Below are 21,758 nucleotides of genomic sequence, written 5' to 3'. Positions count from 1 at the left end.
CATCAATTAATAGTCTGTGGTCCCCTCCCCTCCCGCGGTACTGATGAGGCGTTTAGCAGGCTGACATCATTAAATAGGTGGCTGGCGCAGTTTTGTAGATAGCAAGGCTTTAGCTTTATTGATAACTGGCTTTCATTCTGGGGCCGCCGTGGCTTGCTGATGCCGGACGGCCTCCACCCTACTGGGGAAGGCGCCACCATCTTGTCTGCGACCATAGATAGAGCTCTACAGGGAGGGTAACATTAGGAATCTACAGCAGGCCACGGAGCAGGTGATTAGTGACCCTGCAAGGCTTATGACAAATGTGGATGTGGAATCCATTAGCTTAGCGGGGAATTTAGTGCAGAAAATCCACTAGGGTGATAGTGCAGTTTATTTGCCAGGGAGGGAATTTCAACAAGTTGAGACTGTGGTCTGCTTCCGTAGATTTGTCCAAAAACCCTAGATGACCTAGATTTACAGAATTTGATAGTATCTCTCTAGGCATGCTGACAAAACTCGTAACGTCAACAAAAAGCACAACCTGTTTATTTGATCCTATACCAACAAAACTGTTTAAGGACCTGTAGCCCACTCTTTGGCCGACTGTGCTGGAAATTATTAATCTTTCTTTAACTTCTGGATCTGTTCCTAAATGTTTCAAATCTGCAGTGATTAAACCATTACTTAAGAAACCTAATCTTGACCCTAGTGTATTGAAAAACTATCGGCCGATATCAAATCTATCATTTTTCTCTAAAATTCTTGAAAAAGTGGTGTCACAGCAGCTTGTAGACTATCTTACTGAGAAACATCTCTTTGAGCCGCTGCAGTCTGCTTTTAGAAAATATCATTCCACAGAGACGGCTCTCAATAAAGTGGTGAATGATCTTCTGCTTACAGTGGATTCAGACACCACTACGGTTCTGTTGCTGTTAGATCTCAGTGCTGCATTTGATACAGTGGATAATCATATTCTACTTGATAGGCTGGAAAATCATATTGGGATTACTGGGAGTGCCCTTGCATGGCTGACGTCATATTTGACCAGTCGTTCTCACTGTGTTTTGTACAGTAACACTACCTCTAACCTTAGTGACATGAAATTTGGGGTTCCACAGGGGTCTGTCTTAGGCCCCCTACTCTTCTCCATTTATATAGCACCCCTTGGGCACATATTAGTGTTTTGGGATTACATTTCACTGCTATGCAGATGATACTCAATTATATATGCTGATAACTGCTGGTAATCTCGTTCACATGAAATCCTTAGAAGATTGCTTTGCAGCAGTGAGAAGTTGGATGTCTAGAAAACATCCTAATTTTCAACTCTGGTAAGACTGAAATGATGGTTCTTGGTCCAGTGAGACATCGGCATCAATTTGACCAATTAACACAGCCTTGGCTCGTGTGTCATACATCACATTGACAAAGTGAGGAACCTTGGGGTAATTTTTGATCCTACATTGTCCTTTGACCTCCACATTAGAAATATTATGAAGACTGCTTTCTTCCACCTGCGAAATATAGCGAAGAATAGTCCCATCCTGTCTATGGCTGATGCTGAGACCCTGATCCATGTTTGTCTCTTTTAGATTGGACTACTGCAATGTTCTATTTTCTGGTTTACCACAGTCTAGCATTAGGGCTCTCCAGTTGGTTCAAATTACTGCAGCCAGACTTGACACGAAGCAGAAAGTTGGACCACATTACACCCATTTTGGCATCTCTTCACTGGCTTCCTGTCCCAGTGAGATCAGATTTTAAGGTTCTGCTACTAACCTATAAAATTATTCATGGATTGGCACCTCCCTACCTAGCTGACCTAATTAAACCTTACGTACCGGCCTGGGCTTTACATTCTCAGGGTGCAGGACTACTTTGTGTCCCTAGTGTGAATAAGAAGTCTGTGGGTCACAGAGCTTTCTCTTATCGTGCCCCTGTTCTGTGGAATGGTCTCCCTGCGTCAATAAAACAATCATATTCTGTGGAGACTTTCAAGTCCAGACTTAAGACGCACTTATTTTCCCTTTCATATGGCTAGCATATTGGTGCAGTTTTGTTTTATGCTTTTTACTCTTAATTCATGTTATTAGTTATTGGAGCGGGCTGCGGCCTCAACTTTACCTAAATTCTGTTTTTTTTAGTGAAGCTTAGAGCTAGTGGCCGGCGATCACCTTAGTATTTCTTCTGTTTTTCTTGTTGTTTAATGCTGGCAAATTATACAGTATTTTTTGTCTTTCTGATGCCTGATTCTGTTTTTTCTTTGTTTAAGGTGCAGCTCCACCTAGAGATGGGAGTTGTATTTGTGTTGACGACCCTCCTGTCCTGTGCACCAACAGCAATTGTTTTATATTAATCAGTTATATTCGTCCGTGAATTGTTCTGTGAATTGTTCTGTGAATTGTTTCTGTAATTTATGTTTGTATCATGGCCCAAGCAGAGGGTCACCCTTTTGAGTCTGGTCTGCTTGAGGTTTCTTCCTCAGAGGGAGTTTTTCCTTACCACTATTGCTCTGGGGGTTGGTAAGGTTAGACCTTACCTGTGTGAAGCGCCTTGAGGCAACTCTGTGGTAATTTGGTGCTATATAAAGGAAAATAAATTAAAATTGAAAAATCAACAATGTCACGAGGAATCCCGAGCACCTACCTCACAGACGAGACCCAGAGGACCCCGACAGGAGCACACGTGCGTTAAGGATGAGGGTCGGACACTTTGACATTGCAGAAACGAGTGAACGTACTCGGGGAAGCCCATGATGCCGCAGCACAGATGGCATCCAGCGGAACCCCTCTCATAGCTGCCCAGGAAGCAGAGACACTCCTGGTAGAGTGAGCCTTCACGCCGGCAGGCCGGGAACAACCCCCTGCACAATAGGCATGGCAGATGACATCAACGATCCAATGAGAGAGATGTTGTTTAAAGGAAAACCCAACTTAGGACCCCCATGACACAAAAACTGGTCAGAGCGTCTCAGACTCTCAGTAGCTGCAATATACACTTTCAATGCTCTCACGGGACACAAGTCAGACCCATCCCCGGCCACTGAGGACTGGGGTTGAAACCGCGCCAATCACAACGGCTGGTTACTATGAGCACGGGACAACACCTTAGGCAAAAATGCCGTGTTCGGCCACAGGGTAACATCAACCCGTTCGGGGCCCCATCTGAGACAGGTGGGGCTGACAGATAGAGCATGTAACTCACCCGTTCCTTTAGCGGAGACGATGGCCAACAAAAACGCAGTCTTACCTGAGAGCCACTTGAGGTCCGCCTCTGCCAAAGGCTCGAACGGAGGATGACAAAGCGCTGCGAGAACCAGGGTCAGATCCCAGGCAGGTGCATGCACGGCAGCTGGTGGATGCAACCTACGAGCACCACGCAGAAAAAGAGAAGCGAGATGATGGCCCCCAACTGAACAACATCCACTCTCATATGGTAACATGAAATAGCTGCAACATAGACCTTCGGTGTCGAGGGAGAGCGGCCCTCATCAAGGACAGATTGGAGAAAATCCAGAACAGTAGAAATGGAACAGGTGACCGGATCCTCACTTCAGGCAGAACACCACAGACAAAACAGTCGCCACCTGTTGGCATACTGCCGCTGGGTAGAAGTTGCCCTGGCAGACAAAATGGTACGCCTAACAGGATCAGTGAGCCCAGTCAGGCTTGACCCCTGGCATACAGCGACCACACCCACAGGTTCATACGTTGAGGATCGGGGTGCCATACTCGTCCCCCAACTATGAGAGAAGATCCCTCCTGGGTGGAAAACACCAGGGGTTGCTTTGACATAAACTCCGAAGCAACGGGAACCATGAACGCATGGGCCAGAATAGAGCCACCAGCAACAGTCTGTGGCCCTCCCTGAGAACCCTCTGTAGAGTGGGCCAAAGCAACGGAAGAGGAAGAAAAGCGTACAGGAGCACCTTGGGCCACGGATGAGCAAACGCGGCACGACCCAACGCGCCCAACACACCTGTAAGGGAAAACCACCAAGGGCAATGAGTCGTCACTTCCGTCGCGAACATATCCACTTCCGCACGACCATAGAGGTCCCAGATCATGCTCACCACATTGATGTGAAGACATCACTCCCCTGGAGCAGGCGCCTGACAAGAGAGTGCGTCTGCAGCTTGGTTCCGCTCTCCCTGTAGATACTCTGTCCGCAGAGTGGACAGCCGAGGAAAGGCCCATTCCAGCAGATCCCAGGAAACTCTCAGAAGACAAGCCGACCTGGTGCCCCCCTGACGGTTGATGTGGTAGACAACCGAGGTGTTGTCCGACCGCACCAGAACGTGTCTCTCCTGCAGGTGGGGAAGAAAGTGCCTCAGAGCTAGATGCACTGCCCGTCACTCCAGCACATTGATATGCTCCAAACAATCCCTTCGGCTCCAGAGCCCCTGAAATGCTCTGTGCTGCCAGACTGCGCCCCATCCTGTAGAACTGGCATCCGTGGTGACCACCTCTCTGTGGTACACCACTAGCCCCATCGGGACACCCCTGGGCAAATAAGCCCTGTTCCTCCAGGGAGCCAGGGCCCGGAAGCACAACCTTGTTACCGTGAGCCTGCGATGTCTGTGCAGTCGGGGGTCCAGATGAAAGCTGTTGAGCCACCTCTGCACAGGGCGTAACGAAAGCTAGCCCAATGGCATGACGCGAGTGACTGCCGTCAGTTTGCTGAGAAGCCGCATGAAGGCAATGTACGGAAACCGCCTGCCTAGTCTGAACCGACTGACCACCCGGAGGACATCATCTATCCTGCGGGTGGATGGATGAGCCTCCATGGAAATTGATTCCAACGCCACCCTGAGAAAAACAGTGGTCTGAGAAGGAGCAAGGCAACTCTTCTCCAGGTTGACCCTGAGACCCAACCGGGACACTTGAGCAAGCAGCTGATGCGTATCCCGAGATGCACACGCTTGACACGGGGCGCACAGAAGCCAGTCGTCAAGATACGGTAGAATCTGCATCCCACATGCTTGCAGCGGGGCGAGAGCTGCCTTTACACACTGAGTAAACACCCTCTGAGAAAGCGAGAGGCCAAATGGGAGTACCCGAAACTGCCAGTGACGACCCCCGATAGGCAAACCGCAGAAAGCAGTGGTGGTCTACCGCAATAGGCACATGAAAATAGGCATCGGTTAGATCTATTGACGTAAACCACGCCCCCGTGCCACAGTTAGGACCTCCGCCGTGGTCAACATGTGAAACGGCAGCGCCTTCAAGGAACGATTGAGTCCCCTCAGATCTAAAATGGGATGAAACCCGCCAGTCTTTTTCGCAATGAGGAAATATGTGGAATACTTCAACTTCAACTTCAACTTTTTTCTTGTATAGCGCCAAATCACAACAAACAGTTGCCCCAAGGCGCTCCACATTGCAAGGCAAGGCCATACAATAATTATGAAACACAGTCTACGTCTAAAGCAACATAACCAAGGGATGGTCCAGGGTCACCCGATCCAGCCCTAACTATAAGCCTTAGCGAAAAGGAAAGTTTTAAGCCTAATCTTAAAAGTAGAGAGGGTATCTGTCTCCCTGATCTGAATTGGGAGCTGGTTCCACAGGAGAGGAGCCTGAAAGCTGAAGGCTCTGCCTCCCATTCTACTCTTACAAACCCTAGGAACTACAAGTAAGCCCGCAGTCTGAGAGCGAAGCGCTCTAATGGGGTAATATGGTACTATGAGGTCCCTAAGATAAGATGGGACCTGATTATTCAAAACCTTATAAGTAAGAAGAAGAATTTTAAATTCTATTCTAGCATTAACAGGAAGCCAATGAAGGGAGGCCAACACGGGTGAGATATGCTCTCTCCTGCTAGTCCCCGTCAGTACTCTAGCTGCAGCATTCTGAACCAACTGAAGGCTTTTTAGGGAACTTTTAGGACAACCTGATAATAATGAATTACAATAGTCCAGCCTAGAGGAAACAAATGCATGAATTAGTTTTTCAGCATCACTCTGAGACAAGACCTTTCTGATTTTAGAGATATTGCGTAAATGCAAAAAGGCAGTCCTACATATTTGTTTAATATGCGCTTTGAATGACATATCCTGATCAAAAATAACTCCAAGATTTCTCACAGTATTACTAGAGATCAGGGAAATGCCATCCAGAGTAACGATCTGGTTAGACACCATGTTTCTAAGATTTGTGGGGCCAAGTACAATAACTTCAGTTTTATCTGAGTTTAAAAGCAGGAAATTAGAGGTCATCCATGTCTTTATGTCTGTAAGACAATCCTGCAGTTTAGCTAATTGGTGCGTATCCTCTGGCTTCATGGATAGATAAAGCTGGGTATCATCTGCGTAACAATGAAAATTTAAGCAATACCGTCTAATAATACTGCCCAAGGGAAGCATGTATAAAGTGAATAAAATTGGTCCTAGCACAGAACCTTGTGGAACTCCATAATTAACTTTAGTCTGTGAAGAAGATTCCCCATTTACATGAACAAACTGTAATCTATTAGACAAATATGATTCAAACCACCGCAGCGCAATGCCTTTAATACCTATGACATGCTCTAATCTCTGTAATAAAATTTTATGGTCAACAGTATCAAAAGCAGCACTGAGGTCCAACAGAACAAGCACAGAGATAAGTCCACTGTCCGAAGCCATAAGAAGATCATTTGTAACCTTCACTAATGCTGTTTCTGTACTATGATGAATTCTAAAACCTGACTGAAACTCTTCAAATAGACCATTCCTCTGCAGGTGATCAGTTAGCTGTTTTACAACTACCCTCTCAAGAATCTTTGAGAGAAAAGGAAGGTTGGAGATTGGCCTATAATTAGCTAAGATAGCTGGGTCAAGTGATGGCTTTTTAAGTAATGGTTTAATTACTGCCACCTTAAAGGCCTGTGGTACATAACCAACTAACAAAGATAGATTGATCATATTTAAGATTGAAGCATTAAATAATGGTAGGACTTCCTTGAGCAGCCTGGCAGGAATGGGGTCTAATAAGCATGTTGATGGTTTGGATGAAGTAACTAATGAAAATAACTCAGACAGAACAATCGGAGAGAAAGAGTCTAACCAAATACCGGCATCACTGAAAGCAGCCAAAGATAACGATAGTAGCGATAGTAGCCTCTGGGTTGCTGCAGAGGATCCACCTCCTCGATAGCACCCTTGGCCAAGAGGGCGGAGAGCTCCTGGTCTACTGCTCGAGCTTTCACTGGCTCGGAAATCAAAATCACCTTGACCTGGACCGAGAGGTGTGGCCGGCGTTGGAATTGCAACCTGTAGCCATGGGTCAAAGTAGCAACCACCCACGGATCCACAGTGTGAGCAGCCCAGTAGTCGAGCCCAGTAGTCGAGCTGCTGATGGGAAATCCATCCGACTGCTGGTCCGGCGGCCTCACCTCCCCTCCCCACAACCCCTAGGGGCCCTGGGGGGTTGGCGGCCACCATCCGAAGCTCGGGTCTGCCTGGTGGGGTGGCGGACCGGCTCACGAAAACCACCCCCCAGCCGCCGCTGAGAGCCCCACTGATAACCCTCAGAGCGGTATCGAGGTGGGAGTGGCTGCACATCATGGCCAACAGACAAACTCCTTGAACGCTGCGGGGGCACAGGACTGTTGAGGCCAGAGAGACGCTGCCTAGTCTGCTGCGCCTGGATGGACTGCTACAGTGCCCCCAGGGCAGCTGGGCCAAACACCACACCTGGCTCCACGGGAACACCACGAAGGGTGCTCTGACATGCCTCAGTCAGGGTAAAATGCGCCAGCAAAACCTGCCAACGAACCTGAACATGGAAAGACATAACCCGGCCAAGCTCCCTTGATATCAGGGCAAAAGCGTGGAACTCAGTATGACTAAATCCCACCACATCCGCCACAGTACCAGTATCCTGCAGAGATACAGAAACTGCAAACGGGGTGTGCCACGGAATTACCCAACCGGCCAGCACGCGCTCCTGCATTATAAGCCCTGCAAAGGAGGTCGTTGGTCACACGGCACTGAGTCCGTGGGCACCGAGCCTCGCTGCATAGAGCCTCTTCCATTGACACAACCAGTGAGGCCACCGCCAGTTCAACCACTGGCATGCAGTCCAAACCAGCCCTGGCGGACTCATGCATAGAGGCCAACACCCGACCGTCCACCGAGAGACGTGAGAAGGCGCGAGGATCCCGCCAACATGCGTGCAATTCCTCAAATAGTCCACCGATGGGGGAACAGAAAAGGCAGTGGGTGCACACCCACATCAAATCAACTCAAATCAATTTTATTTATATAGCGCCAAATCACAACAAACAGCTGCCCCAAGGCGCTTTTTATTGTAAGGCAAGGCCATACAATAAATATGGAAAAACCCCAACGGTCAAAACGACCCCCTGTGAGCAAGCACTTGGCGACAGTGGGAAGGAAAAACTCCCTTTTAACAGGAAGAAACCTCCAGCAGAACCAGGCTCAGGGAGGGGCAGTCTTCTGCTGGGACTGGTTGGGGCTGAGGCAGAGAACCAGGAAAAAGACATGCTGTGGAGGGGAGCAGAGATCAATCACTAATGATTAAATGCAGAGTGGTGCATACAGAGCAAAAAGAGAAAGAAACACTCAGTGCATCATGGGAACCCCCCAGCAGTCTAAGTCTATAGCAGCATAACTAAGGGATGGTTCAGGGTCACCTGATCCAGCCCTAACTATAAGCTTTAGCAAAAAGGAAAGTTTTAAGCCTAATCTTAAAAGTAGAGAGGGTGTCCGTCTCCCTGATCTGAATTGGGAGCTGGTTCCACAGGAGAGGAGCCTGAAAGCTGAATGCTCTGCCTCTCACTCTACTCTTACAAACCCTAGGAACTACAAGTAAGCCTGCAGTCTGAGAGCGAAGCGCTCTATTGGGGTGATATGGTACTATGAGGTCCCTAAGATAAGATGGGACCTGATTATTCAAAACCTTATAAGTAAGAAGAAGAATTTTAAATTCTATTCTAGAATTAACAGGAAGCCAATGAAGAGAAGCCAATATGGGTGAGATATGCTCTCTCCTTCTAGTCCCTGTCAGTACTCTAGCTGCAGCATTTTGAATTAACTGAAGGCTTTTCAGGGAACTTTTAGGACAACCTGATAATAATGAATTACAATAGTCCAGCCTAGAGGAAATAAATGCATGAATTAGTTTTTCGGCATCACTCTGAGACGAGACCTTTCTAATTTTAGAGATATTGCGCAAATGCAAAAAAGCAGTCCTACATATTTGTTTAATATGCGCATTGAATGACATATCCTGATCAAAAATGACTCCAAGATTTCTCACAGTATTACTAGAGGTCAGGGTAATGCCATCCAGAGTAAGGATCTGGTTAGACACCATGTTTCTAAGATTTGTGGGGCCAAGTACAATAACTTCAGTTTTATCTGAGTTTAAAAGCAGGAAATTAGAGGTCATCCATGTCTTTATGTCTGTAAGACAATCCTGCAGTTTAGCTAATTGGTGTGTGTCCTCTGGCTTCATGGATAGATAAAGCTGGGTATCATCTGCGTAACAATGACAATTTAAGCAATGCTGTCTAATAATACTGCCTAAGGGAAACATGTATAAAGTGAATAAAATTGGTCCTAGCACAGAACCTTGTGGAACTCCATAATTAACCTTAGTCTGTGAAGAAGATTTCCCCATTTACATGAACAAATTGTAATCTATTAGATAAATATGATTCAAACCACCGCAGCGCAGTGCCTTTAATACCTATGGCATGCTCTAATCTCTGTAATAAAATTTTATGGTCAACAGTATCAAAAGCAGCGCTGAGGTCTAACAGAACAAGCACAGAGATGAGTCCACTGTCTGAGGCCATAAGAAGATCTTTTGTAACCTTCACTAATGCTGTTTCTGTACTATGATGAATTCTAAAACCTGACTGAAACTCTTCAAATAGACCATTCCTCTGCAGATGATCAGTTAGCTGTTTTACAACTACCCTTTCAAGAATTTTTGAGAGAAAAGGAAGGTTGGAGATTGGCCTATAATTAGCTAAGATAGCTGGGTCAAGTGATGGCTTTTTAAGTAATAGTTTAATTACTGCCACCTTAAAAGCCTGTGGTACATAGCCAACTAATAAAGATAGATTGATCATATTTAAGATTGAAGCATTAATTAATGGTAGGGCTTCCTTGGGCAGCCTGGTAGGAATGGGGTCTAATAGACATGTTGATGGTTTGGAGGAAGTAACTAATGAAAATAACTCAGACAGAACAATCGGAGAGAAAGAGTCTAACCAAATACCGGCATCACTGAAAGCAGCCAAAGATAACGACGATGTCTTTGGGATGGTTATGAGTAATTTTTTCTCTAATAGTTAGAATTTTATAAGAAAGTCATGAAGTCATTACTAGTTAAAGTTAAAGGAATACTCGGCTCAATAGAGCTCTGACTCTTTGTCAGCCTGGCTACAGTGCTGAAAAGAAACCTGGGGTTGTTCTTATTTTCTTCAATTAGTGATGAGTAGAAAGATGTCCTAGCTTTACGGAGGGCTTTTTTAAAGAGCAACAGACTCTTTTTCCAGGCTAAGTGAAGTGAAGATCTTGTAAATTAGTGAGACGCCATTTCCTCTCCAACGTACGGGTTATCTGCTTTAAGCTGCGAGTTTGTGAGTTATACCACGGAGTCAGGCACTTCTGATTTAAGGCTCTCTTTTTCAGAGGAGCTACAGCATCCAAAGTTGTGCTCAATGAGGATGTAAAACTATTGACGAGATACTCTATCTCACTCACAGAGTTTAGGTAGCTACTCTGCACTGTGTTGGTATATGGCATTAGAGAACATAAAGAAGTAATCATATCCTTAAACCTAGTTACAGCGCTTTCTGAAAGACTTCTAGTGTAATGAAACTTATTCCCCACTGCTGGGTAGTCCATCAGAGTAAATGTAAATGTTATTAAGAAATGATCAAACAGAAGGGGGTTTTCAGGGAATACTGTTAAGTCTTCAATTTCCATACAATAAGTCAGAACAAGATCTAAGGTATGATTAAAGTGGTGGGTGGACTCATTTACATTTTGAGCAAAGCCAATTGAGTCTAATAATAGATTAAATGCAGTGTTGAGGCTGTCATTCTCAGCATCTGTGTGGATGTTAAAATCGCCCACTATAATTATCTTATCTGAGCTAAGCACTAAGTCAGACAAAAGGTCTGAAAATTCACTAAGAGTCAAGCTTTCAAATGAATTAAAGCTCTGTCTGGGTTTTGATTAATTAATAAGCTGGAGTGGGAGATTGCTGCTAATCCTCCGCCTCGGCCCGCGCTACGAGCGTTCTGGCAGTTAGTGTGACTCGGGGGTGTTGACTCATTTAAACTAACATATTCATCTGCTGTAACCAGGTTTCTGTAAGGCAGAATAAATCAATATGTTGATCAATTATTATGTCATTTACTAACAGGGACTTATAAGAGAGAGACCTAATGTTTAATAGACCACATTTAACTGTTTTAGTCTGTGGTGCAGTTGAAGGTGCTGTATTATTTTTTCTTTTTGAATTTTTATGGTTAAATAGATTTTTACTGGTTATTGGTGGTCTGGGAGCAGGCACCGTCTCTACGGGGATGGGGTAATGAGGGGATGGCAAGGGGAGAGAAGCTGCAGAGAGGTGTGTAAGACTACAACTCTGCTTCCTGGTCCCAACCCTGGATAGTCACGGTTTGGAGGATTTAAGAAAATTGCCCAGATTTCTAGAAATGAGAGCTGCTCCATCCAAATTGGGATGGATGCTGTCTCTCCTAACAAGACCAGGTTTTCCCCAGAAGCTTTGCCAATTATCTATGAAGCCCACCTCATTTTTTTGGACACCACTCAGACAGCCAGCAATTCAGGGAGAACATGCGGCTAAACATGTCACTCCCGGTCCGATTGGGGAGGGGCCCAGAGAAAACTACAGAGTCCGACATTGTTTTTGCAAAGTTACACACCGATTCAATATTAATTTTAGTGACCTCCGATTGGCGTAACCGGGTGTCATTACTGCCGACGTGAATTACAATCTTACCAAATTTACGCTTAGCCTTAGCCAGCAGTTTCAAATTTCCTTCAATGTCGCCTGCTCTGGCCCCCAGAAGACAATTGACTATGGTTGCTGGTGTCGCTAACTTCACATTTCTCAAAACAGAGTCGCCAATAACCAGAGTTTGATCCTCAGTGGGTGTGTCGCCGAGTGGGGAAAAACGGTTAGAAATGTGAACGGGTTGGCGGTGTACACGGTGCTTCTGTTTAGGGCTACGCTTCCTCCTCACAGTCACCCAGTCGGCCTGCTTTCCCGGCTGCTCGGGATCTGCTGGAAGGGAACTAACGGGGGCTAAGCTACCTTGGTCCGCACCGACTACAGGGGCCTGGCTAGCTGTAGAATTTTCCACGGTGCGGAGCCGAGTCTCCAATTCGCCCAGCCTGGCCTCCAAAGCTACGAATAAGCTACACTTATTACAAGTACCATTACTGCTAAAGGAGGCCGAGGAATAACTAAACATTTCACACCCAGAGCAGAAAAGTGCTTGAGTGACAGGAGAAGCCGCCATGCTAAACCGGCTAAGAGCTAGTAGCTGTGCTAAGCTAGCGGATTCCTAAAAACACACAAAGTGAATAATGTGTAAATAATTTAGAGGTGATTCTGCAGAGGGAGTGCTTTAGTTAATGCACGTGAAGATTACACTGTGAAACAAATCGTTATCTAGATCAATCTAACTGCGCAGATTAAACAGCTAACAGATACAGCAAAACACCGCTGTGCTCCGGAACAGGAAGTGATACAGCCAACCACCAGTAGAGGCAAGCAAGCTGAAAAAAGCTCTCCCAGGGGCAGATCCCTCTGCCATGGGAACATCCAACTGCAGCAGAGTTAGGGCCCTACGCATAACATCCTGCACAGTGGCATCGCTCGACTCACTGACCACACTGTGAGAGGAACCGAAAGAATCCGTGTCAGAAACAAGAGATGACCAAGACTCCACTTCTGCCCCAAAATGAGAGGCCGAGGCGGTGAGAGAATACATCCTCCTCCACGTCCAACTCGGGCACAGGTGGAGACACCCCTGTCCTAGGCAAGGGAGCTTCCAGCTGCCGGGCTTGAAACAATGACTTTATCTCAGCCAATTCAGCAGACATCTGCTCTACCCGTGACAAGGCCTTGATCGGCTGCGACCCGCTTCTTCCTAGGGTCACAGCTAAGAAGCTTCTTCTTAGCCGCTGTAGCAGTGACCTCAGTCCGACACTGAACGCCTGGGTGCAGTCACCCGCACCGAAGGCGGGAGCTGGTCGGCCTCTTGTTGAGGGCGCACCTGTGCCAGCCAAGCCACTCTCACAGCACGAGGCATGTAACTGCAGTTCATACAGGGATGGTCTGACAGCGCCTCCGTCAGGTGGTCAATCCCGAGACAAGCTGGGCACAGGTCATGACCGTCATCTGCTCGGAGTGTTAGCCCACAAGCAGCACAGCAGTGGGAGCCATCCATAAGCCCGACCAACAGGCTAGCACACGGCTAGCAGAGAACAAACGGCAGCACCGGGAGAGGGGGCGCGAACGCTGCCGTCACCAGTTATAGCGAAACCGGAGACCAACCAGCTCTGACAAAACGCCGGCCAAAAAAGAAAAAGGTGAACACAGTCAGCCGTTAACGTAGACAGGCCCAAAACCGGGAGAGGGGGCACTCACGCTGCCGTCACCGGTAATAGCAAAAACGAACAACAAAAGGAGGCCAACACCAGCAGCTATAAACAAATAGGTCCAAAACCGGGAGGAGCAGCGCTCACGCTGCCGTCACCGGTAATAGCAAAAACAAAACAACAAAAGGACCCAGGTGGCTCGAGACATTATATGTATGTCCGTATACCCACGCATTACCGGGAGAAGGGGCGAACACGCTGCCATCACCGGTAATGGCAAAGAAAAGAGACACTTTACTGCAGTAACAAGAACCGTCGCAGCCCCAGGAGAGCGAAAAACGATGCTCCTGCCAAAAGGAAAGGTGAAAGGGCATCCAGCGATGGCAAACCCACAAGAAATATCCAGCACAAAAATGGCGGACGCCTACAGTAGCGATCCGCGCACGAGACGAAAAAAGGGACAGAGCCTCAGATGACGTATGCTTATATACACTGTGATTGGTCATCCGTGGTGTCACAGGTGTAACTATTTTGGTATTATTACTCGAACTGCGCATGCACGAAGGGATCATTCAGTGCTTTCAGCACCGCCCTCTGGCGGTCACGAGGAATGAAATGGAACTACATTTCCAGGGTGAGGGGGGGGTATATACTGTTACACCGTTGCACAGGACAGGAGGGTTACAAGAACAAATACCACACCCATCTCTGGATGGAACCACACCTCAACCAGAGAGAGGAAAAAAAAACAGAATTAGGCATCAGAAAGACAACAAATACAGTATAATTTGTCAGCATTAAGCAACAAGAAAAACAGAAAAAATACTAAGGTGATCGCTAGCCACTAGCCCTAAGCTTCACTAAAAGACCCATACTTTAAAGTTGAGGCCATGACCTGCTCCGTTTACTAATAAAATGAATTTAAAAGGGTAAAAAGCATAGAAACATACTATGCCATTATGCTAGCAGGCTTACAGGTGGTTGTCCATGAATAAGTGTTGCCACCGTGTCTAACAAGAACTTTGAGTTATGCTTGTTTTTGTTGATCACATCAGAGTAATAGGTCCACTTTGTATCCAGTAATGTATGCTTATACTCTAAGATAGCATCCCACCAGGCAAGGTGGAATACTTCTAATTTTGAACTACGCCATTTCCATTCTAGACCTCTAGCCTTCTGCTTGAGGTCACACAAGTAACCATTGAACCACCGTGACTGTGATTTGGGGGTGTGTGCTTTTAATAAATGTGGCTCAATCATGTCAAGTGTAGTTTTGAGCACTGAGTTTAACCTAACCACAGGTCTGTCTACTGATTGGGCATTTTCCAAACTTGAAGCTAAGACATCAGGCAGTCTAGCTTCGAGTTCAGTCTTAATTGAGGAGTTGATGCATCACCGTAGTGATAAATAAGGTTGTTGTTCCACTAAACACGGCAGTGAAACTGTAAACTTAATGAGTGATCAGAGACCACCGAAGCAAGAGCCATGTTGTCAATATTTGTGACAGCAATACCACGTGTGAAACCCAGATCCAGGGTATTTCCACTAATGTGTGTCGAGTCCTGAATGCATTGCCAAAATCCTAATGCATCCACAGTTTCCATAAATGATTTGCAGAGGGGATCAGAATGCTTATTTATATGAACATTAAAATCACCAATCATCAGAATGTTATCTGCACTAGTTGACAAGTTAGAGATGAATGCACCAAATTCATCTACGAATTCAGAGTATGGGCCAGGGGGGCTATACTCTGAATTGTAGTGGATCCAGACAATAGAACAGACATTTTTTTGCTTGTTTTATTATTATTATTATTATTATTATTATAGACAAATTGAATCAAGATACAGGATTTTAACAAATGGTGATCAGAACGATGAAGAGGTTTTAAGTGGTGGGTGTTTGTGTCTCAGGATGTGGCAGTTTGGCATGCGCACCAATGGCTGTGTGCGTCCACACTGATGGCAGGAGCGGTCATCCGCCTTCCTGCCCCTCCCTACAGCAGTGGTGCCCCTTCAAGCAGCAGTGTCTGCCCCTCTCGAGTCCGTGCCACACATCTGCCTGTCCCAACTGCACCCATGGACATAGACTACCACCGGGGACGCTGCGGCCTCGATACTCCCTCCACAGTGAGGTCTTCATCACGCTTCCTGCAGGACCAGCTGCACACATCCTGGTGAGAGACCTTTGATCTTTGCAATCATTACAACATTTCAGTGTTGAATATGAAATAAACTGGGATAAAATGTGTGATGACTGCCAGCTGGGTTTTTTTATTTAGATAAACAGAAAATAAGACAAAAATGTGGAGGATAAACATATTACAACAAAAACAACATACCCAGGAACAGGTTAATCCAACAAACAGATCAAGACAAAGGCAAAAACTTTAAAGAACACTTTGCAAAGGTAAACACAGAAAACTGGAGCGAGGACGGAAACATTCAACACAGGCCGGAAATCACATGAACAAGAAATTAGAAAAGTCAGCACTGATCTTATTTGCAAGTTTGCCAGTTTTAAGGTTTTGTAGGAAAAACATTTTGAACTTACTTATGAAATCATCAAAGGAGGGTTTTCTTTTCATCCACCTACTACTGTGGATGTGGTATTTATGAAATAAATACCACTACAATACTTGTGCCTGCAGTGCTCGCTGCATGGCACACTGCAGAACATTTCTCCCGAGAACCTTTCGCTGCAGCAAGAGAACGCGGCTATGGGAAAAACACGGCTAGGGGAAAAGAGAACTTTTTTCTCCTGCAGAAGAACTTTTCCCATAGCTGGTGGAAAGGTTCTCCTGCAGTCAACACCAGAGGACCTTTGTGTACTTGTCCCATGGAAATGGCACGTTATGAAGAACGGCTCCACTAACTTTCAGTCCGCTAACTTTTTTTTTGCTGGCATAGTGAATCAAAATCATACATTTTAGTATTTACCTGTTGAGCTCAGTCCGCCCCCAGCAGAAGAGAGCGGAGTGAGCCGGCTGCTGTTGCCCCAAAGGAAGAAGAAAAAAAGTGATTTACTTTCAACATGCAAAAAGACAGTGGGGAGGAGACATGAAGTGCAACATACTTTTCACTTATGGTTTTACTCATGAATAATTCTGGACAGTTTGTCGATATTAACAGTAATTCTGTCATTTTTACAGAGACAAAATATCACACATATGACATATCTTTTAAAGGAATGCGCTAAATTATGAAGGTTTGAGCTTTTAACAGTGTGTCGAAAGGCATTATGGGAAATTCAAATGTCTTGGCCCTTTATGGAAAGGCCGAGGGGCAAATTGATCTTTTCGACCCAGCACTAGCTTGGACCCTGTCAGCTACTACTTGCAGTTACGTTTAAAGTGTATTATTTGGCTATAATAAGCCCCAAATTAAAACTGATAGTCTGCAGTCATTATTTCTGCACACACATAAATGTGGACCTAACCAACCGGTGGTGGCTCCTTCACCAGGTACAAGAAGAGTTGGAAGATGTCTTGGTGTCCCGTGGTGATGTCATCGCCCTGCAGCATGATGCCGGTCCCGTCTCCCTTCTTGACTGTCACGCTCCTGCGCATTCTCCGTGGCAACAGTCTGTTTTAGCCATCAACCTGCCAGAGTGGTTCTGGTCCAACAGAACCAGCCTGTCTGCTGATATCTCCGCTGACCAGGACAGCAGCGCGGCGCGCCCTGACCCAGAACTTGATTTGGAGGTACTGGTGGGGGATGGCGAGGGACGCTGGTTAGAGGAAGTGGTGTGTCCTCTCAGGGTTCTGTATGTGGGACAAAGTGAGACCCAGCTGCCAGGAGCCCATGTGTCTGCTGCTCTGCTACAGCCTGGACTCTACAGCCTGCAGGTTCACTGACTTCCTGTCTCTAAACAGATCATTTTTCTGTTGGTGTTTAGGGACCTCAGATGTTTCCTAAAATGACATCATATTTTCCATGTTTGAGCCTGCTGCTCTGAATGGGTCATGTTGCTATTGAAGTTTATTTATATATGTATATTTCAGGTGACCTCTGTGAAGCCGTCCTACCACGCCTCAGCGTCCTGCCCATTGCGGGTGGTTCCCCCTCTGGACTTGGTGATCCTGCACCCCCCTATCCAGAATGGCACCGTCTACCTGCAGCCTAATGACACCCGTCTGCTGCTCCGGGTGCAGTCCTGTGAGGTCACACAGGTGTCGTGGCACGGGACTGACCGCAGCGCGACCTTCTATTCCGAATGTCCTCCAGAGTTTGCTGCTATTCCAGGGCTGTGTCAGCCAGGCTCTGGATCAGAGGCCGAGGTGCCGGGGCGTAGCCTGTTTGCGGTGCTGGATATGAGGCTGGGAGCGGAGGAGCGGAGGACTCCGCTGCCGGTGGAGCTGGAGGCGCACAGTGACGTGACGGAAGCCACCTTGGAGGTGCTGATCCAGCTGGAAGAGCCACTCAGAGGGTTGTTGGTGCAGCCACACCCCGCCCGCCGTGTGCTGATGGAGTCTGTCGTGGTGAGTTTGTTTTGCACCGAACGTCTGGTGGGTTGTGGATCTGCCACCTGTTATTATGTGCATGTATGTACGTGTTCTTTCAGAGCTACACAGCATCGGTGCATGAAGGTTCCAATCCCACGTTTAAATGGACCGTTGATGACAAGCCGTACTTCACCTACTACAACACGGTTCTCAACGTCATCTACCAGAACGCTGCCATCTACAAGCTGACAGTGAGTCCGCCTCCAAACCGCCACAGTTCTGTTTCTGTCTAGCAGCTGCGTGTTTGCACCTCATGTTGTTGTTTAAATCAAATCTTGGATCAACACGAGATTTAATGGGTGGAGTCTAAGCAGGGTTTGTGTGGCGCCTCCTTCAGGTGATGGCCATGAACCACGTCAGTACCCTGACGGAGCATTTCAATGTAACCGTAGACCGGCTGCAGCCCATGGCCAACCTGACTGTAAAGCCTGCGGCTAATGTGGTGGTCCAGGGCGCCGCTCAGGCCTTCAGTGCTGCTGTGCTCGTGGACATGGCAGTGGGCGCCACCTTTCGGTATGTGCATATTGACAGGTGGGATGGTAGAATTTGAAATCAGTCTGTCTTTAATTCTCAGGGTTCATGAATTACTGAAGCACGTGTCGAAAACACGACACTGTGATGCACAGAGTGGAACGAAGTGTGGTGCCGAAGTTTCTGGCTCACGTTTCCTGTGTATGTTGCAGGTGGTCATTTGGTGACGGTGGGTACGTGGAGGTTGAGTACCGGCCTCCCTACGCCCGCACTCTCTTCTGCACAGACTCTCCCAATCAGGTCCTTCTCAGCAACAACGTCACCCATGTCTACACTCAGCCAGGTGACTTCCTGTCTCTTAGTGCAGCACCCACATTAGTCTGACTTTGGTTCTGATTCTAACATTTCTGCCTTTGTACAGGAGTCTACACCGCGCAGGTCTCTGTGTCTAACCGCTACGGGAACATTAGCCAGCGTGTGGCTATGAACGTCTGTAGCGTTCTCAGTCGTGTTCACATAACAACGGTGCCACAGCTTCTCCTGGTGGACAAATCGGTGGCTTTTGAGGCTCAAGCTTTTCCAGCCTCCACTGGGATTTCCTATACATGGCATTTTGGCGACGACTCTGTGATGCTGCGAAGCCGTGAGATGCGTGTGTTTCACACCTACACCCAGAGCGGCGCTGTCAGCGTATGTGTGTCCGTAAACAACACCATCAGTTCAGCACAAGCTTGTTCTGACATGTTCGTGTATGAGGAAATTGAAGTTTTAACAGCTGAGAGCTGCTCCCCTGTAGAGCTGCGCAGCGCCACCACTGTGTCGGCTCACCTCGCCTCAGGAAACAACATCACCTGGACGTTCTGCATGGGAGATGGCGTCTGTCACGTCACCTTGGAACCTCAAGTGTCACACACTTACATGAAGGAAGGCAACTACACTGTGAACGTGACTGCAAAGAACGCTGTGAGCTCTGGCTGGACACTCGTACCTGTGCAGGTGTTTGACTTCCAGATTTTGAGGATCGAACCATCTGGATGTGTCCAAGAACTGATCCCTGTCCAGTTTCAGGCCTGGGTGTCTGGTAATGTATCTGCTCATTTTTATGAATGGAGCTTTGGTGACGGCAGCCCCAACGAGACACATCAGGGCGACCCGAGAGTTACTCACACTTACGGGTGGAGTGGGAACTACCACCTGTCTCTGCTTCTTACCAGTGGCACCAACAAGGCCACCAAGACCATCTTCTTCACCTGGGTTTGTGTGCAGCCAGTTTTAGCCAGTATCAACCTCACACTTGAAAAGTCGCACTTCTGTGTTGGGGAGGACATAGAGTTCCGGGTCAAAGTTGAGCCACCGTTTAACTACAGCTATCTCTGGGACTTTGGTGGTGATAAAGATCCTGTTCTCGTCTGTGCTTCTGGGAATGTAATGACCACATATGAAAAGCCAGGTCATTACTTGGTGTCAGTTTCTGTTTCTAATAACATCTCCACCAGAAACACAACTGTCCTTATAGACATCCAGATGCCCGTAGGGCCAGTTATTCTCCAGCATAATGGAAGTAGATATAATAACTTGACTCTTGGGGCACCATACACTTTCTGCGCTTCTTCTTTGGCCTCCAGTGTCTTGTACACCTGGAACTTTGGAGATGGAAATGTGTTTACAGGCCAAAATATCATTTACAGCTACGGCACCTCAGGAAATTACAATATTACATTGACAGCCACCAACACGGTTAGCAGGAACCACACGTTTTTACATGTAGCTGTACTTGCTCCAATCCGTGGTTTAACAGTCAATGCTAGCTTGGTAAATGTCCCTCTCAATGCCTCGGTACACTTTGACGCATATATGGAAGAGGGGGACGGTGTCCGGTTTTCCTGGATCCTGTGTGACCGCTGCACATCGATCCCAGGGACCCACACCATGTTCTACACCTTCCGATCTGTTGGAACCTTCAACATCATTGTGACAGCTGAGAATGATATTGGAACCGCACAAGCAAGCATATTCCTGTTTGTGCAGCGAGAACTGGAAGGATTGCAGATTTTGGCAGCGGAGCAAGTTGCAGGAGGAGGAAGTAGAGCATTTGGTGGTTGCTGCGTTGCCACAAATAAAGTTCTCCACCTTCAGGCTGCATTAAAGGAAGGAACCAATATGACCTTTACTTGGAATCTCATAAGAGAACTTGACCCTGACACCTCAAGCTTTAACATAAGTGGGAAAACTGTGGACGTAAATTTCTCAACACCTGGTCCATGTGATGTATTTCTCCGGGCAGCCAATCTCCTCGGCCATCTGTCCGTCAACAGAACCATCTACTTCATAGAAGAAGCCAGGGGCGTGCACCTTCAAATCAGTGATAACCCAGTGGCTGTCAATGCCTCAACGAACCTGACGGTGCTGACTACGGAAGGTTCAGACCTGCAGTATGTCTGGGCTGTAAGTGGAGAGGTACTCCAGTGGAACAAATCCTGGATAATCCACACCTTCTTGAGTCACGGCCTGAAGCTGGTTAACGTCAAGGTCTTCAATGAAGTCAGCTCAGAAACGGTGTCAGACTTCATCAGTGTTCAAGAGGTCATTTCTGGGCTGTGGTTTTCTGCTACCAATGTGACAGACCAGAACTATGTAGCCGCAGACGTCAGTGTCTCGCTCCAGGGAGATGTGCTGACTGGAACCAATATTTTGTGGACGTGGCTGTTGGATGGAAGACCAAGAACAGGACAGAAAACCTCTCTGGTTTTTACAGAGCCAAAGATAGCTGTAATTATTCTGAATGCCACCAATGATGTCAGCAGACAAGTGGTTTCACGGGAATTCTTTGTTCAGAAAAAAATTCAGGGCCTGGAGCTGAAGGCCAGCAAAACCTTCATAGCAGTCGGTGAGAAGGTGGAGTTCAGCATTTCTATGACAGCGGGTTCAGACGTACATCTGATCCTCAGCATCAGTGGAGACTCCACCATTTTTCAAGTCAACAACACATACGTGCACACGTTCACCAGAGTGGACACCTACATCGTTAATCTCACAGCTTACAACCAGGTAAAGTTAAAGCAGGTAACACACAGATTCAGCATGACAGTATCAACAGAGTACTAAGAAACACTTCCTGTATGTACTCCTTCACTCAACTAGTCGATGATAAGAAAGTTACTCAGCTGCTCTGATACTAACTAGCCATACTCAACTGTTAGG

The 21,758-nt window shown here is 46.9% G+C and overlaps 1 protein-coding gene across 1 annotated transcript in view; it reads left to right on the top strand.

Annotated features, from left to right (window-relative positions):
* Nucleotides 1-21,758, top strand: part of pkd1a (polycystic kidney disease 1a) — a 334,259-nt gene that overhangs the window by 148,447 nt on the left and 164,054 nt on the right. The window contains 7 exon segments of the mRNA XM_034188324.1: nt 15,496-15,758; nt 17,046-17,429; nt 17,586-18,062; nt 18,146-18,277; nt 18,424-18,599; nt 18,770-18,900; nt 18,979-21,605. Of these exon segments, the coding sequence (XP_034044215.1) occupies nt 15,496-15,758; nt 17,046-17,429; nt 17,586-18,062; nt 18,146-18,277; nt 18,424-18,599; nt 18,770-18,900; nt 18,979-21,605 (4,190 nt within the window).

Source organism: Thalassophryne amazonica, chromosome 15 (assembly GCF_902500255.1).
Source record: "Thalassophryne amazonica chromosome 15, fThaAma1.1, whole genome shotgun sequence".
NCBI lineage: Eukaryota > Metazoa > Chordata > Actinopteri > Batrachoidiformes > Batrachoididae > Thalassophryne > Thalassophryne amazonica.
This window is presented reverse-complemented; position numbering and strand designations above follow the sequence as displayed.